At 43.7% G+C, this 18,732-nt stretch overlaps 1 protein-coding gene across 1 annotated transcript in view; it reads left to right on the plus strand.

The window, feature by feature from the left end:
* Positions 1-18,732, plus strand: part of LOC137542160 (protein FAM83C-like) — a 65,826-nt gene that overhangs the window by 28,445 nt on the left and 18,649 nt on the right. The window contains exon 2 of the mRNA XM_068263878.1: positions 18,263-18,430. Within this exon, the coding sequence (XP_068119979.1) occupies positions 18,263-18,430 (168 nt within the window). The remainder of the gene's footprint in view (positions 1-18,262; positions 18,431-18,732) is intronic.

The following is an 18,732-nucleotide window of genomic DNA, read 5'->3' on the forward strand; positions in this document are numbered from 1 at the left end:
CATAGATATATGACTGTGGCAGGGATTAGATTGTGAGCCTCTCTGAGGGACAGTTAAGTGAAATGACAATATACTCTGTACAGCGCTGCAGAAGATGTCAGCGCTATATAAATACTAAATAATACTAACCTTCCCTTCCTCTAAAACAGGGCACTATACTTCAGATCAGGTGTTTTTGTGGCTACACTTGTTATGTATATGAAGATCATGATGGCCACACTTGTTTTATGACCCTTGTGAGATGGGCCCCAAAGGAAGCGGTGTGAACAATGGAGGGCACCATCAACGTTTGGCTGGGGCGCCCCATGAATAGTAGCTATGCCACTGGCAGTGGTGTAGCAATAGGGGATGCAGAGGTTGTGACCCCACCAGGGCCCTTGTGCCAGAGAGACCCTCCCTTAACTGCAATATTAGTTCCCTATTGGTCATGTGCTGGAAATAATCACTTCTATAGCTCCTTATCTGATGACACAGTACCATTGAGGAAACAAAGGAATGATTCGGGGCTTTTAGCAGCAGGCTGGTGGGAACATGGGCAAGCTAATAAGGGGGGTATAAGTGGAGCAGTAGTAAGTATAGAGGAGAACTGGCACGGTTCTAAGTGGAGCAGTGGCTGCCATACACAGAAGCTAGGGAAACAAATATGTCCTTCCCTCCAAACTCATTACTATGTCATGGTAACCCAGAAAAGATTGTGACTTAATAGCAGGCAGTTTCTAATAAATCTAGTCCAAATTCTCTAATGTCCACCAGTGGTCTGCAGATGTTAACAAGGGGGTTAAGAGTTCTCCAGCCATTGTAATCAAGGGGGTTAAGTGTTAACTGGAATGCACGCACCTTCATCTGCAACTAGCCTGGCTGCTGTACTGATCATCCAATTGTAATGCATCCAGAAAAACAGACAGAGGGAGGATGCAGATCAGTTCTGTTGCCTATCAGAGTGCTCTGGCTGCATACTTGTTCCAAGCATGGCTCAAAATTACTCAAGACTATTATACTAAATACTGAACACCTCACGATTAATGAGTAACTGGTTTACCGTATTAAATCCTGGGAAAAGATCCAAACAAGTCTTTTGAGACATCTTCTTGGAAAGAGCCATTGATTTCTCACTGAAAATGTCTCACTGTGTATGATCAGAGAATTATATCAAAAAATGTTAATGAGATGGTATATTACCCCAAAGAAACTATGCCACTTTAGCCCCTCAAAATATGACAGATGCTGGAGAAATTGCACTGGGCTGGGCGATTTGTTACACATTTGGTGGAGTTTCCCTTAAATCAGAAGACTTTGGATCTCTAGCTTTTAGTTTATTGAATACCTGACAGGATTGAGACTTGTCCTGGATCCTAGCCTGGCCTTGCTTAACATAGGTTTGGAGAGGATACCGGTCAATTACAAGATTCTGGTAGCAAATATTTTATTAGCAACAAAATCTGAATTGCTAGACACTGGAACGACCCTATTAGTCCAAACATTTCAGAAATGAAGCAAATCATTAAGCTTAACTTTAAATACGAATATGCTTTCGCAAAAGCAACTAACCAATGGAAAAAAATTGTCAAAAATTGGGGCCTACAGGTAATAGATCCAGGGTTTTTTTTTTACAGGATACTCTTGATTGGCGAGGTGACAAATTGATCTGATTTATATCTACACAGTAGACAGAGAATACTCGCTCTGGATAGTATTACAAAGTTATGCATGAAAAAAATGTGGGATCATTAGACTGTGGAGAAGGTGGAGCGGGTATAATCCTCTCCTCAGAGGGAAGTAACCTACCCTTGTGGCATGGAAAAACTTGAAGTTTACTTTTTATGAGTTTGTTATCTACGGGTTTATTTCCCTTTTTTTGTTCCTTTCACCTTTTATTTTTATCTCTTACTGCTAAATATAGTATAGTAATTTGATAAACTCTCTCTATATGAAGATGCGTTTTGGCAAATATAAGAAGCGTCATATGCTCAGTTCAAACGCTAACAGAACTTTTAGAAGAAATCATGTAGTTTGTTTGAAAAGGTTATGTTGTTTTTCTCTTTACTTTCCTCTTTAAAACAAAATGTGGCCTTTTGTTACTTAAAGTGGTCTGAAACTCCGACATAACATTCAATAAAAATGTTTTTTCCTAATTTGTATTATTCATACAGTTATCACATTTGCTTTTGTGCACTTGTAATATTGTCAATTTACAAATTACAGGTTTCTAAAGTGTAGTTTTTCTTACCCTGAAAGCTGGCATTGCATTTTATTCTTTTTCTATTATAACTGCTTTTTATTATATATAAACATTTTCTAATGAGCTATTCTGAACACTGTGTGTGACTGAAGCAGAGACAGTTTCTCAGAGAGTGTTTGTTTACATTCCAGTCTTGATACATTTGTGTTTAACAAGTAAAAAAAAAAAAAAAAGATACTGTTATCTGCAGTTTGGATGCGGATTTGAAGCTGAATAGCAGGAGAAACTGCTTTGTTTAACCATTTCAGTGATGTTCTGCTAAAATGGTTTCTGGGATAGTAGCTTTCAAGCTGTGAGGAATCTTTTAGAGCAAAGTAGAAATGCTGGCTTTCACCCACTTTAACCTTTGTCAAGTATAGGATGTATACATATATATTTTTTTGTGCCACAATAAAAGGATTTAAAAAACAAAAACAAAATTACTAAAGACTAAAGATCAGTAATACAGCAATTTATGGTACGGTACGCCTCTGGTTCTAAAATAAAAAAGATGGCAGACTCTACATCTAACAGTAGCTGGATAGTGTACTGGTTAAGGGCTCTGCCTCTGTCTGTGCTCTTCCTGTTCAGAAAGCTAGCACCTATTCAATAGGAGACCTTGGGCAAGACTCCCTTACACTGCTACTGCATATAGAGCGTGCCCCAGTGGCTGCAGCTCTGGTGCTTTGAGTCTGCCAGGAGAAAAAAGTGCGATAGAAAGTGCCGGCTGCTTACCTGGTAGCAGTGTTTCGGCGAGTCCTCCAGGACGGCCCTCCTGAGATTGTGTAGTCTCCCCCCCCAAATCGGAAACACCTGACAAGAATTAGAATAATAGATTAGTATAAATCCCACCCCTCCACAATCTCCCCTCAGTTTAATGAAGAGAAAATAGTCCACCAACCACTACCATACCATTAATAGATTTAATAGGGCCGGGAACTTAGGCGGCCGTCCTGGAGGACTCGCCGGAACAATGCTACCAGGTAAGCAGCCGGCACTTCCTCCCTACGTCCTCCAGGACGGCCCTCCTGAGATTTAGCGAGAAATTTACCTTTAGGGTGGGATAACGGCTTGAAGAACCTTGCGGCCAAAGGCCTGGTCCTGACTTGAAAGGAGCTCCACTCTGTAGTGTTTGATAAAGGTCGAGTGGCTGGACCAGGTCGCGGCTCGACATATCTGATCCAGAGACGCTCCTGATCTTTCCGCCCAGGACGTTGATAAGGATCTTGTCGAGTGTGCCGTAATGTGGTCAGGCACCTGTAACTGAGCTTCTGAGTATGCTAGGGATATTAACTGCTTAATCCATCTAGACACTGTCATTTTAGAAACGTGACTTCCCCTCTTAGAACCCCCAAACGCTACAAAAAGGTTAGTGGAAGTTCTCCACTCTCTGGTTTTATCCAGATAAATCAAAACTGCCCTTCTAACATCCAAAGAGCTCAACCTCCTCTCCTTGTCATTCTGCGGGTCAGCCAAAAAGGAAGGGAGTACAATATCCTGGGTTCTATGAAAGGACGTAGATACCTTGGGTAAGTAAGAGGGATCTAGTTTGAAGATAATCCTGTCAGCATGGATTACCATGTACGGATCTTTAATAGATAATGCCTGGATATCTCCGATCCTGCGAGCCGAAGTAATGGCCACCAAAAAAACAACCTTAAGTGTAAGGAACTTCAAGGGGACCGAATCCAAGGGTTCAAACTTGTCTGAAGTTAAGAAATCTAATACCAATGATAAATCCCATGGAGGAACTAGTCTCTGAGGGGCCGGTTGTGAACGCTCCACCGACTTCAGAAAATTTTTAACATAAACATCGGCCGATAACCGTCTAGAAAGAAAAACGGAAAGAGCCGACACCTGGGCCCTTAGTGTACTAACCGTTAAGCCTAACTGAACCCCATGCTGTAAAAATTCCAAAATTGAGGCAATGCTATCTGACCTGGAAACATTCTTCTGTTTCCAAGCGGAGAAGGTGTACCAAACCTTGTTGTACTTCTTCCTAGTAGCTGGCTTCCTACAGGCCAATAATGTTTTAACCACATCACTGGAAAACCCCCGATCCTTCAATATCTGCTCCTCAGGATCCATGCGGTCAGATGTAAGAATTCTGGGTTCGGATGGACCTGGCCGTTTTGTAAAAGTAGGTCCGGCCTGCACGGAAGATGCCAAGGGCCCCTGATTACTAGGGACTGAAGGAGTGGATACCAAGCTCTTCTTGGCCACCACGGCGCTATCAATATCACCTCCACATGCTCTATCAGGATCTTCCTGAGAACTCTTGGTATCAACTTGAACGGAGGAAACGCGTAAAGCAGACCCTCCGGCCACGGAATCGACAGGGCATCTATTCTGTTTATTGAAACAGAAGGATCCAGGGTACAAAAATCTTTGACTTTTGCGTTCTCTGGACTGGCAAACAAATCGAGAACAGGAGTTCCCCAACTTTCTGTGATCTCCCGAAAAATGTCGGGATTGAGCTCCCATTCTGACTCTTCCACAAAGCCTCTGCTTAGAGAGTCTGCCTGTTTGTGGTGGATCCCTCGAATGTGGACCGCCGATATGGACTCCAGGTTGGCTTCTGACCATGACATGATCTGCGATGTTAGGTACTGCAGGTCGGCCACTCGTGTGCCTCCCTGTTTCCTGACATAGCAGACCAAGACAAAGTTGTCCGAGAACACGAGAACCTCCGAGTTGGAGATTATCGGATGCAGGGCTTGTAATCCCAGAAGGATCGCCCTGAGCTCTCTGTAATTGGATGATCTGTGGGACATCTGTTCGTCCCATAATCCCTGAGCCTGGTGACCCAGACAGTGGGCCCCCCAACCCCAGGCACTCGCGTCTGTGTACAACTTCAATGGAATCTCCTGGGTCCACCTGCGGCCCTGATTTAGGTTGGCTAGATGATCCCACCAGAGAAGGGACTCTATCACCCGATCGGGTATCGTCACTCTTCTGTCTAACGACCGATGATCTCTGTCCCAATTTGTTAGAACCCAAGTCTGTAGGTCTCGTGAATGGGCCTGGGCCCATTCTACTGCTGGAATGGCAGAAGACATCAGACCTAGGATTGATACTAATTTCCGGAGGGGAACCTGAGGATTCAATCTGATTCCCTGAATCTCTGATCTCAGCTTGTCTATTTTTTGATCGGGTAAAAAGACACGTCTGACCGTCGTGTCCCACCTCAGCCCCAGAAAAATTAAGCTCTGAACCGGGTGTAAGTGAGACTTTTCCGCGCTCACTATCCAACCCAGACTGTTCAAGAGCTGGAGCGAAAAATCTAGCTGCTGTCGCAAGACCTCCTGGGTCTCTGCCATAAAAAGAAAGTCGTCTAAGTAAGGAAGGACCCTTACATTGTGGAGATGCAAAAAGGACATCACCTCTGCCACAACCTTCGTAAAGATCCTTGGGGCCGACGAAATTCCGAACGGGAGAGCCTGATATTGAAAGTGGCATATCGACTCCCCCGTCTGGACAGCAAATCTCAGATACTTCTGAAACAGGGGGTGGATTGGAATGTGGAGGTAAGCATCCTCCAGATCCACCGTTGCGAGAAATTCCCCTGGAGACATGAGGTTGCGAACAGAGGCAATGCTCTCCATCCTGAACCTCTTCTCCACAATGTAAGGGTTCAAAGGTTTCAAATTCAAGATCATTCGAAACTTCCCTGATTGTTTCTGGATCAAGAATACTCGTGAGTAGAATCCCTTCCCCTGTTCCTGAGTTGGAACCGGTCGAATCATGTTCTTCTGCAGAAGGGAGGAAACAGAGTCCATGAAGGCTTCCGCTTTGATCTGATCCCTGGGAATAGAAGTGACTATAACCCGGGAGGGAGGAGGAGATACAAATTTTATTCTGTAACCCTGTTGAATTAGAGTCAGAATAAACTCGTTCTTTGTTATCTTTTGCCACTCTGGAACGAAGTGGAGAAGCCTCCCCCCCACCGGGATCTGGCCGTCACTTGGCGGACCTTGCAGTGGACGAGGTTGGTTGAGGTTTATTGAAAAGGAACGGCCTGCCTCTGCTTGCATTATAGGTCCATTTCTTATTTTGTCTCTGCCCCCTGTTTGGCTGGTCCTGCCTAAAAAAGGGCTTCCTGTTCTGAAAGGACCGTTTAACACTTTTCTTTTTATCCGGGAACTTCCTAGCCTTACTGGAAGATCTTTCCAAGACCGAGTCCAAATCCCGTCCAAACAAAAGGTTACCCTGGAATGCCATTCCACATAGTTTTTGTTTGGAGGTAACATCTCCTTCCCACGTATTTAACCAAACAGCCCTTCGTGCTGAGTTAATTAGTGCTGCTGTCTTGGCGGCTGCTCTGAGAGATTCAGTAGCTGCGTCCGCCAAAAAGGCAATAGATTTGATGATAACTGGAAGGCTCTCCAGAATTCTAGCATGCGGAGTGCCCTCTTCTAAACGTTCCTGGAGCCCCCGAATCCATTTATCCAAGTTACGGGCTACACATACTGAGGAAATGGCTGGTTTAAAAGAGAAGGATGTTGAATCCCACGCTCTTTTAAGCAGGGCCTCTGCTTTCCTGTCCATCGGGTCCTTCAAGGTCCCCATATCCTCAAAAGATAAATCAGTATCCTTAGAACACTGAGAAAGGGGAGCATCTAATCGAGGACACTTGAATAATGATTCATGTTCCTCAACATTAAAGGGAAAACGGCGTTTAAAGGATCTAGGGATAAATAGCCTTCCCTCCGGATCCTTCCACTGAGCGGAAATAACACTTTTGATTGCTCTATGGACAGGAAAAACCCGACCTCCCCGGTCCTCTAATCCTCTATAAATATCATCCTGAGGAGTAGAGGACGCTCTAGGTTGCTCAATCTGTTCTGAATCATAAACTGCTTTCAGCAGTTCAGATGTGTCCTCAGCATTGAACAGATATCTAGGAATTCTAGCTTCCAACGGATCTCCTGAAGCATCAGATTCAACCAGTTCACCCTCATCCGATCCCTCAGAAATGTCCGATAATGGTGAGGAATGCTCAATACCAACAGCTTGGAAAACCCCCGTATCACCCCCCTGAGTATTAGGGAGTACTGGTAAGGGTGCCATGTCCTCTGTGGGGACAGAGACAGTCTGAGGAACCTGTGATTGGGAAGTTATTACAACAGACTGGGCAGTGGGTAATGGTGGCAAGGCTGCCGAAGTCTGTGGAAGAGGAACCACTTGGACTGGACAAGGAGGCAGAGCTGCTCTAAATGCCGAAAATGTAGTCGCCAATTCCTGTTTCATTGATTTCATTAAATCTAATAATGCTACAGTAGTGCTTTCGGGCCTTGGAGAAAGACTTTGATCTATTGTAGCAATCAGCACATAAAGACTTAGAAGACCCCTCAGGTAGCCTGCAACCACATTTAGCACACTTATTAGATTTCCCAGTGCTCTTGTGTTGCTTCTGTGAAGAAAATAGACAACAAACCACCAGGGGATGCTTAGCCTGAATAAACAGCACATTGTAGCATAAAACAAACAGGAATCAAAAAGCACCTTACCGGCTGCTGTCCTGACTCCCCAGTGACAGCCGGAGGCGTCTGCCTAGTCTCTGGAGTGGGCTCTGCTGACTGCTCCATGGCCCCTGCAGAGTATCGCTGCACTCAGTGCAGTCCTGGTGGCGTGCTGGGTGGTCTGCTGTCCAGCCGTATCGCTGCTTGCGGCGGCGGGGAGTGCTGCGCTGATTCAGAGCTGCACAGTGTGGCCAGGCTGCGTGCGAAGTGACTACCCAGATGCGCACGCCGGGACCGCCCCCTTTATGCGTACACGTGCCTCCGCGTCTGACGCTGGCCATGCGGCGTGCTTCCGCGTCATTTCCGACTCCCACTTCCGGAACTCCAATGCGGAAGAGAAGCCGGCGTCCACCCAGCCGCCATGCCGTCCAAGAGAGCAGTGGAATGGGAGAAATCCTACGACCTCCCCCACCCCAACACGTGGAGAAAGGTATGGCTGCCCAACAATCCACTAGCCGAGTCGCGCCCAGCGCAGACCCGAACCGCTCTCAGACAGAAATCTTGACAAACTTGAGCCTGGTCATTTAGATAAAGTAGGTGCCATCAGGCTCCCCTACCACCAGGATTCCGTAGGTGCTTCCGTGGTGAGTCTAGGAAACTTACAAAAAACTGAGGGGAGATTGTGGAGGGGTGGGATTTATACTAATCTATTATTCTAATTCTTGTCAGGTGTTTCTGATTTGGGGGGGGAGACTACACAATCTCAGGAGGGCCGTCCTGGAGGACGTAGGGAGGAAATGTTATTTGACTTGTCTACATTACTCACAGTTCAAATATATTTACTTCCGAAGTGAAGACTAGCAACCCATCAAAAGTGTGTGTGTGTGTGTGTGTGTGTGTGTGTGTGTGTGTGTGTGTATATATATATATATATATATATATATATATATATATATATATATATCTGGTGGATCATAGGGCAAGCTGATTGCTCCATTTTGACACGTAATGGTGTTGTTGAGAAATGCCACAATGCTTTATACAACCCCCGGCAGCAGAACAAGATGTTGCTTGGCAATGTGTTGTACAACTCAACATGACGCCAAGTTGACCTTGTGCGTAGCTGGGACAATATAAGAAAGGTTTTTGTGGGGGCTTCATGCACCACCCATGGAGGGACAGGGCATACTGACAAACAAGGCATGATTTATCACCATGCCTTGTGGTAGTTGACAATACCCATTTTAATGGGGCAACATCTTCGGTCTCCCCCTATCCCCCTACCTCTTTCCCCAATGATCTTTGGTCTCTTCCAGGTTTTTCAATTGCGTGTATACATCTCCAGGGTTGCATATTCCTGGCAAATAAATCCTGTGATGGTAAGAAGTTGGGGGATAAGGAGACTCTCTGAAAAATGTTAGAATAGCTGGTCTGAGTATGCATGCTTACAAAACTTTACAGGATCTACACTGAATTCCATGATCTAGATTCCTTCATTTCTAGCCCACTTTTGTAAGATATACATACTTGCACAACTAGCTGCAACTAAAAAAAATCCTTGTAAATACGTTTAAGGTTTGCACATATGCAAATCTTCTATGGTTTTACCAGAGCTAAGGAGATCTGCAGTGAAAGATTGGATCATTATAGGGTGAAAGATTTGCTGCTGAAAGACAGGATAATCTTTAAGCTTAAAAAACTGTATAACAAGATAAATAAAACAAACAACATATAATAAACAATAAATCTAAAAAAAAAATGAAAAAAAGAAGAAGAACTTGTTATTATAAACATGAGTGTTACAGGGGTTTAAAGAAACCCATCTCCACCAAAAGAACTACAATTAAAATCTAGTGCTATAATTTAGAAATTGGTGCCCAATTTAGTTTTTTCCCCTAGAATGAGGTTTAGGTAGCTACAATAAAAAAGTAAAAAAAAAAGTAAAAAATAAAAATAAAAAAAAAAATTGTTGACCAAAATTAGGGATCGGGTTTTATTTAGAGATCTTAGATTGCATCATCCTGTTGACTACAATGAAGAAGGCACAGACTCTCTGAGCAGACTGCAGCTACTGGCAGTCTTTGAAGCAGTAAGTGGTGTGTCTGGATTTCTGACCAGGTATTTTACTTGACATCAGCTATTCAAGGATTTCCTAAGGTGTAGAGACTAAAAAAAAACAACAAAAAAACTCTAAAAATACATCTGTGCTAGTAGTGTGTCGGAGGTGGAGCTTAAGTGGCCCCTGAAAGAAATCTCAATAGGAGTAAGGGAAAGGACAGATGAACACTAGATGGGTATATTTGCCGAGGACTACATGACCTGTTTGCCTCTGTGACCAGCTAGATTTGCACCAGGCACTCCTGGAACTCATGAGGTTTTGTATATAAAGAATGCAGCATCAGCTGATCATATATTAGTCACATGACTACACGTATCATGTATACAGACAGAAGACTGAGCACATGCTTTAAAATCTTTTTGACCAATACCTGACACTCTGCATCAGATTCCACAAATATTTCAACTCATGTCTCAAGGCCTCCATCACTGGAACTGGACTGGCTTGTATGTTACCATCAGCAGAAAATAACAAAGATGATGCATTTTAAATTCAGACGTACCACCTGTGGTACACATAACTCATTGCTGTAACATTTACCATCGGGGTAAGACCTAATAGTAAGATATTTTTTTTTACTGATCATCCTTTTTCTTTCATTCGGTACTCGCATCTCTTTGTACTTTCAGGGAGATTTAAAAGAGTTTCCTGCAGCAACTAGATTCCTTTTTTTCATCTGAAAGACAGTCTAGGAAAAGATGAACAAACAATTGTTCAAAACGGAGGTGCCAAATAAGTATAAAATAGATGAAAACTGTTTAAAAAGGGGGAGGTAGTGGTGGACTTACCTCCCACAAGTAGACACATGATCAGTTATTCAATGAAAAATATCTTTATTTAAATAGACTCCAGAGTGATAGCAACGCATTTCACGGGTTATATCCCGCTTCATCAGGCAGTATATGGAGCTTGTAAAGATCCAGACCAGGTAGGAATGCCTCCGACGGACCTCAGACAGAGGCGCTCATTTATTTTGCCGCCTCCGTTTTGAACAATTGGTTATTCTGAGTGTCCACCCTTGGTGGAGGGGTGTTACCTTATTTTCTTCTACTTCTACGGAGAGCGACATTTCTAACCCGAGTGGGTCGGGTTTAATCTCCTCACCTGCCTACTGAGTGGTTACCAGAGGTAACCCACCTTTGTGAGTATATTCTCATGTATATTTACCAATTGATTTGACATACTGCACTATTGGGCCTCTCGATCAGCTTTGTTTTTAGGAAAAGTTGACGTACTGTACTATTTTTTCAGCTACTGTTTCAAATCCCTCAACACAAATATGAGACATTCCCTATCATTTTCTCAGTAAAGTACAAGCAGTTCCCTACTTACAAAGAGGTTACATACCTGTAGTTTGTAAACCACATTTTTAAGTCAAGTCATACATACTGGTAGGTGTGGATAAAGGATTTACTTTCAGACAACTATGCATTTGGAAATACATTATAAACAATGATTTGGGGCAGTTTTCAGTGTGCTATAAATAATTTGCAACAGTTTAAAGGACAACTGAAGCAGGCAGAATATGGAAGCTGCCATATTTTTTTCCCTTTTAAGCAAATACCAGTTACCTTGCTATCCTGATATAATCCTCTGCCTCTAATACTTTTAGCCCTAGACCTTGAACAAGCATGCAGCAGATCAGGTGTTTCTGACATTATTGTCAGATCTGACAAGATTAGCTGCATGCTTGTTTCTGATGTTATTTAGACACTACTGCAGCCAACTAGATCAGTAGGGCTGCCAGGCAACTGGTATTGTTTAGAAGGAAAGAAATATGGCAGCCTCCATATACTTTTTAATTCAGCTGTCCTTTAAACAATACTGTAACGTAATATTTAAAACAGTACAGTGAATTTTGGCCTTGATGACAACATTGTTTGTATGAGACATTTGTAACTGGACTGTGTGTAAGTAGGGGACTAACTGTACTGTGGGATAAGGGTACTTTCACTGTCGAGTATTTTATGAAAACAGATTTAAGGCGGGTTCACACTTGTTTTAAAAATGTATCCGTGGGATACGTTTTTAAAACTCTGCAGAAACATTGGAAGCGGATCCTATGTTCAAAATAGGACCCTCTCCCATTCGTGCAGAAACACGAATCGCACACCGATCCATGTTGCACAGAAACAAAACGCCCCAGAGAGTCCGGATTTGACACATTTTCCCGTACTGGATGGGAAAACGTGTCCAATGTAAGCCTATGGGAATGGATACTGTCCGCTCTCACTAGGCTAGTCGCCGCATCCCGTCGCCATTGTGACGTTATACTCACATGTCCCGCTGTCCATCACAGCCACTCAGTCCATTCTGAAGAGCCCAGAGGCCAACAGACGCATGGGGATTCTCCATTTGGCTGCAATAGACCAATGGGAGTCATCAGCAAGAGAATTCTCATTGGTTCATGTTAAACCAATGAATATTCTCCCTGTTGCTAGGCAGAATTGGCCTGTTGCAGCCTATAGAGAGTCATGCTTCTGCTGTCCTCCAAACTGTGGAAGGGACCTGAGCGGCGGGACAAGTGGTGGCAGCAAGACAAGGTGAGCAGCGATGTGTACGTACCGACGCTATCGACGTGCGGATACGGAACGTGCCCTAACATTCAAATCAGATACGTGCCCAACGGATCCGTTTTTCAGAAAAATGTATCCGTTTGACGCGGATCCGATCTGGAATCGGACAAGTGAGGACCGAGCCCAACTTCAGGTCAGTTTTAAAGTGGACCTGTACTCTTTCACAGGACAGAAATAAAACATATAGAAATGCACCCTGTATGTATTTAGAGAGTTTAGCCTGTCTAATTCCCCCTTATCTGTGACTAATCACAACTGTAATTTGATAGCTCAGCTGTGTCAGCTGACTGCCACAGCAGAGAGCGAATTGGTAAACAAAGGATGTTAACAATAGGTCTGCTTCCATAAAAGCAGGAAGTAGACACACTGCAGATTTATTGCAGGTTTTGTATCAGCTGTAACAAAAAAAATGTTTTTTCTTTAAAGGTTAAGGAGTTCAGGTCCACTTTAATTGATGTGCAGTGCAGAGTTCTCCAGGAACCATAGAGCAGAGGCCGCTCTAATATGCAAATGTTATACTTCCCAAGAAATGCTCATACTTACTGTTTATGATCTCTTTATTATATCTGCAGTCTCTGCAGATGCAGAGCTAGCAACAAATTGCAAGACTTTGTATTTACTACCACATAAAAGAATCTGCAGAGTCTTGTATCATCGCTGAGCATTGTTGAACCACTTTCATAAAGATTTGGCAACCACTTACCAAATGCCTGGAAATTGTTCCGGTAATTCTGATAAGCTGCTGTCCATAGTGCTATCGAGTACCCAACCCTTATTTACAATTAGGTTTCCCAACATCCTTTTCTTGTACACATTATCTCAGGGTAAATATAATCTTTAGGCCGATCCCTCACCCCTTTTGCCATTCTACGTTCACTCAAGTGCTTCAATAAACCCTAATCCTACTACTGGTGCACGGCACGGTTTTCTACTATCCCCTATGGATTGATGTGTGTTTGGCCAAGGAGCAAGGTTTGATGGAACTGGGGAGCTCTGTAAGTGCGTCCACCAGCCTGCACTAAGTACTGTCCATCTAATTCATGTCCAAAGTCCGGCCGTGGGGCCAAATGCCCCCCAAGACTTTTGTGGTGGCCCCCAAAGCACTCTTCAGCCTTTAATTCCATGTGTCCCCTAGGCCTTGTATCATCACTCTGCCTCCCCCCCCCCCCCTTTGCTTGCCTCTAGGTTTTCAGTCACCACTGCAGCAATAGCAGCCACTGATTAGCTACTGCCACTATGTCAACAGTAGTTAAGGTACCCATACACTACATAGATTTCCTATTGATATACAGCATGTTCGATGACCATGATCGAATCTGCTGTGAAATGGTTAACGCAAATGTTGGCTAGTTTCCATCCGAAATCGACCGATTCAATCGATCTGTCCAAGCGGAAAATTTCTTTCAATTGCCGGCAGGTCGGGAGCGCGTCGTCATGACCAACGCAACATTAATCGCACCTGTCCCGCTGGCGTGAGTCCTTGGGTCTGTGCTGTCAGTTTCCCCAGCTGGCCTTCTTCTCCATCATCTCTTCACTTCCTATCCCATCTTGTGAGAAGGCAAAGTTCAAACAGTAGAGCGCCCTTAACCGTTTACTTCCTGTCCCGTCCTGCGACAAGCAGAAGTCCAAAGACGAGAGAAAGGGACAGCACGGACCCGGGGACTCACGCCGGCGGACAGGTAATCTCATTGCTGCTGGCCGGGGGAGCCAAAATGGGGGAGGCCAGGCAGGCAGAGTTAGCGGCAGCTCCACAGGCTGTGAATAGATTTCATGCTGAAATCGATTAAAAATCTGTGTGCAGTGTATGGGCAGCCATTAGATCCCTCTCTGATCAGATTCGAGATCTGTTGGTCAATCTGTTGGCAATCGACCAGTATATGGCAGCCATAACAGCCACCGATTAGCAGCTGCCACTGTGCCAGCAGCAGTAACAGCCACTGATTAGCAGCTGCCACTGAGCCAGCAGCAGTAACAGCCACTGTTCAGCTGCCACTGTGCCAGTAGCACTATGCCTGCATACTAAAATGGCCTTGCTAACTGCACACAGTATATGGGTTATTTCCCATGGAAATGTTTTATTTGACAAAATGTCACAGGCATAGTGTTCCTAAAGGCAATCATAAAAAATTGTGTTTAATTTCGCTAGTTTGGCCCTTTAGCACTCTCAAAAATGGCGATATGACCCATAACCTAAAAACTTTGTACACCCCTGATCCAACTGTTTTTTTCCCTCTATAAATATAATCGGTTTGGTTTACTGAATGCTCTGAGCTGAAGAACACTGTAAATCCGCTAAACTTACAGCAGCACCCACTATAGGGTGATATGACCCAAGCAAGAAGTGTACATTTCTGGCAATCTAATAGACAATTTTTTTTATAAATGGAGAACTAGTTCCCTGTAACACTTATGCACAGCTCAAGAAAAACACTTGCCAAGCATCCTGCGGCATCTTTGTCAAAGGCTTTTCTGCAAGTGTGCAGGAAAGCATTTGACCGCTTTTGCAGGGGACCACAGGGGCGAGGTGGTAAATTACTCAAATAACAGGATAAATAGGGGTAAAACCACAGCATTTGCGCAAATGGTGCTACACACATCAGGAAACGACAGTACTTGTGCTGACCCTTCAGTTGAATCAGATAGTTTAAACAATGAGCACCGTGACCCTTTTACTGCCTGGCAAACGTCAGTGTGAACCGGGTCTTACTCAAAAGTTCCTAATATTTTAAAAGTGATCCTTCAGTGCAGCCTGGAGAGTCCCACTGTGATTCCTGTATTTTATGGTCATGGAAATGTAGGAATGGGCATTCTGTGATGTTATTCTCCTCCCACCTCTGCATCCATCTATCTATGCATAAACTAGATCTTGGGTGGGTGATGGACAAGTGGTCAGAAAAGTTCAGGACCACTTTAGTAACAGACCTATACTCATACTATGGTTTTATAACCAACATCTTATTTTTTTCTGAGGATTATGTAATAAAATGCATCAGAATATACTTAATATCCTAACTAAACGGTATCATACTATGTAATCATCAATTAATTCAAAATCAAGGGCACCATCTTTGGTAGGCGTTAGGTGGGGCTGACTGCGTCTTCTGCTAATGTAAATCTCCTCACATGCTTCTCAGTTGGAACAAAATATTCAGCAATTAGTCGCATGATCACAAGACAAATATAGCTAATGAGGGAAAGGGTGAGAAACCAAGAACCTGAATCGTGTGGTATGTATAGTGAAAGTGAATAATCACAAAATAGGTAATATACTCACAAGTGTGGCATAGGGAAACGCAGGGGGATTACAGCTGCCCAGAATCCCCCCTCAGGCCAGGACCGGGGCAGTGTCTGGGGACAGGCACAAGATTAGACACCAAAATATCTGCAGGTATCCTGCAGCTCACAGTACTGCCCCTTCCTTTCCCTGCTACAGCTGACTTTGGATGGAGCAGCTCTGGGGAACTTAAAGTAAGGTATGAGCACAGCCTTGTGCCCTGCTGTGTGAATGCTTCATTTTCCCTTTCATTAACAATGTCGGCTGTCATTACTATCTGACTGTATCCAAACTGCTCCTGATCGATCCCGTTGTCAATTGGGAGCAGATCGGATATTTAGGAAATAATTGTCAGATCCTGTCAGTCAGATGGGAAATTGCATTATGTGTACCCAGCATGATGTCCTACCATATTATTATCCTTTGTGTGTGGCTGAGGGAGACCTTTCAGGAAATCCCTCCCCCCCCCCCCTTTGAAAATCCTGGATTTGCCCCTGCGTGAGTAACAGCAAGTTACCACACTGGATATTCAGGTGGTGAGAACCAACCTGACCCCACTCAGGTTAAGAAGTTGCTCTCTGAGTGGAGGGCAATCCCCTATTGTCCATTTATACAAAGCGGATTAAACAAAAAGTGTGTACTAACCAGAGGCATCAAAATGACAAAATATTGAACTGCAGTTAAAAATTAGGTGGTAAACACTTGCCTCCTTGAATGACTACTTAGTAGTTTGTTCTAAACAACTTTATTGCAGCTTTTCTAAAAAAAAAAAACATTCGAAAAGCGTTTCTTGTGATGTAATCTCACTTTATCAGGCAAACAGAGAGAGTAAACCCTTAAACCCGGGTCCCACTGGCGGTGCTTTTGCTGATCACCGGCGAACGGCAAAGTGGTGCAACAGTGGAAACCTATGCGGGTGGTTCCATACTGCATTTTGGGACCGATCCCAGAGGCATCACATTAATGGCTGCAGAGCCAAATCAAGATTGCTCGAGAATCTGGTTCAGATTCATGGGGCTTTCACAATATGGAAATCATAAAAGTTTAGCAATCTCATGAAAAATGCCACCAATGAGTCCCAGGCCTTACACAAAAAGACAGAGCTGGGTCAGCTCCACCTCTTTCTGAAGTAAATCTTATCCATCTTTTATGTTTCGATGTTTAGGCTATTTTTATAATATACACTTTTCTCATCTGGTGATACAGTCAGGGTTGTGGAGACAAAGTCAGAGCAATTTTTGGGTAACTGGAGTCAGAGGTCTCATGAACTGAGGAGACGTAGTGGGGATCCATCTGAAAATGGCGCCTGCGGATAATGGCGCACGGTGTTGCCGCTAATCTGTTTGTCGCTTATCGCTATTTACAGTTAAAGCCTTATCGTTATTTAGCTCTATTTTATTGATTAGCGTTAACACACAGAACCCTCTCTGTACCTATCCCTAACCCCTAGACCCCCCCCTCCTATTATGAGTACAGGACCAATAGAGAGCTAATACTGCAGTTAAGGACCCCTCTGGCCCAAAGGCCCCGATGCGGTCTCAACCTTTGCACCCCCTATTGCTACGCACCTGGTGCCCATGGTGGCAACTGTACAGACTCTTATTTGCCTGTGAGGCATTTTGTCTGTGATCGGATATGACCCGGGTGAATCTTGCGCCCCCTTGTCACTCAATATTAGATCATTTGTAAGAAAATAAATTACTTTCAATAAATTCAGCTGAGGTGTGCAGGATCACTTGTGATCTCTGGTGTTTTCCAATCCAGGAGAATCCTGAGAAGTACGTTTAAATATTCTTACCAAGCGGGGCTGCAGAGGTTGCGACCACACCAGTGCCCCTAGACTTCAAGGGCCCACTGAGGACCTCCAATGTCTGTATTAGCTCTTTTTTTGTGCTATGCTGGTAATTATAACCTCTGCATGTGCTTTGAATAGTGGCAATCATTAATAAACAGCTCCCCTTCCCTTCTTACACCTCTGACACCGGGGCTGTCTTTGGCAGCTCTGGTGTTCCATATCAATTGTTATGTATAGAAAGCTTCAAGTGACCTATATGTAAAATTTGCACTGTGTCCCACAGCTCCTTAGTTACACCATTCATCCTCGTTGTGCTTTAGCAGCCTTGTGCTGAGAGCGGACCTGAACAACATAACAACCTTTAAAAAAAATACCATTTCTTGTTACACCCGATACAAAACCTGCAATAAATCTGCAGTGTGTCTACTTCCTGCTTTCATGGAAGCAGAAATAGGGTTAACATCAACAATTAGCTGCTCCGTCTCCAGCCAGGTGACACAGCTGAAAGATCAAATTACAGTAATGATTAGTAACAAATGAAGGTAAATTACACAAGCTAAACTCTCTAAATACATACAGGGTGCATTTCTCGGTTTTTCTTCTGTCCTGTGCAAGAATTCAGGTCCACTTCTTAAAGAAATATTAGTGTGTTTTTAGAGCCTAGCAACACACTTTGTTTTTGTTTGTTTTTTACTACAGTTGTTTAATCCGCAGACAATACTATGGACTTGCATGTATGCGTGTCTTTAGTATCTATTATTTGCATCTACCCCATGCAGACAATAAATGTTAATATATTCTCTCTCTTTTTTTTAAAGGTAATTGCGGTTGTCATGGACCTTTTCACTGATGTGGACCTCTTATGTGATCTGGTAGAAGCTGCTAGCAAAAGAAGAGTACCTGTTTACCTTCTTCTTGATGAAAAAAACCTGAAGTACTTTATAGAGATGTTTGAGAAGCTGGGGTTCAATAAAATTCATATTCCTGTAAGTGCCATATACTACTTTATATTACATGATTTATCAGGGCCCCAGTGGTGCAGCTAGACATTATGGGGCACCATAGCCAAACTTTCATGGGCCATAAAATGTAGGAATTCTTGAGAAATGCCACCTAGCTCTACCCTATGGATATGAGTTGCTTTTAAACAATGCCAGTTTCCTGGCAGTCCTCCTGACCCTGTGTCTCTAATACTTTTAGTCATAGACCCTGAACAGGCATGCAGATCAGGTATTCTGAGTCAGCTGACTCATGTTTTACTATATTAACCATATGCTCATTCCAGGGT

Source organism: Hyperolius riggenbachi, chromosome 12 (assembly GCF_040937935.1).
Source record: "Hyperolius riggenbachi isolate aHypRig1 chromosome 12, aHypRig1.pri, whole genome shotgun sequence".
Lineage (NCBI taxonomy): Eukaryota > Metazoa > Chordata > Amphibia > Anura > Hyperoliidae > Hyperolius > Hyperolius riggenbachi.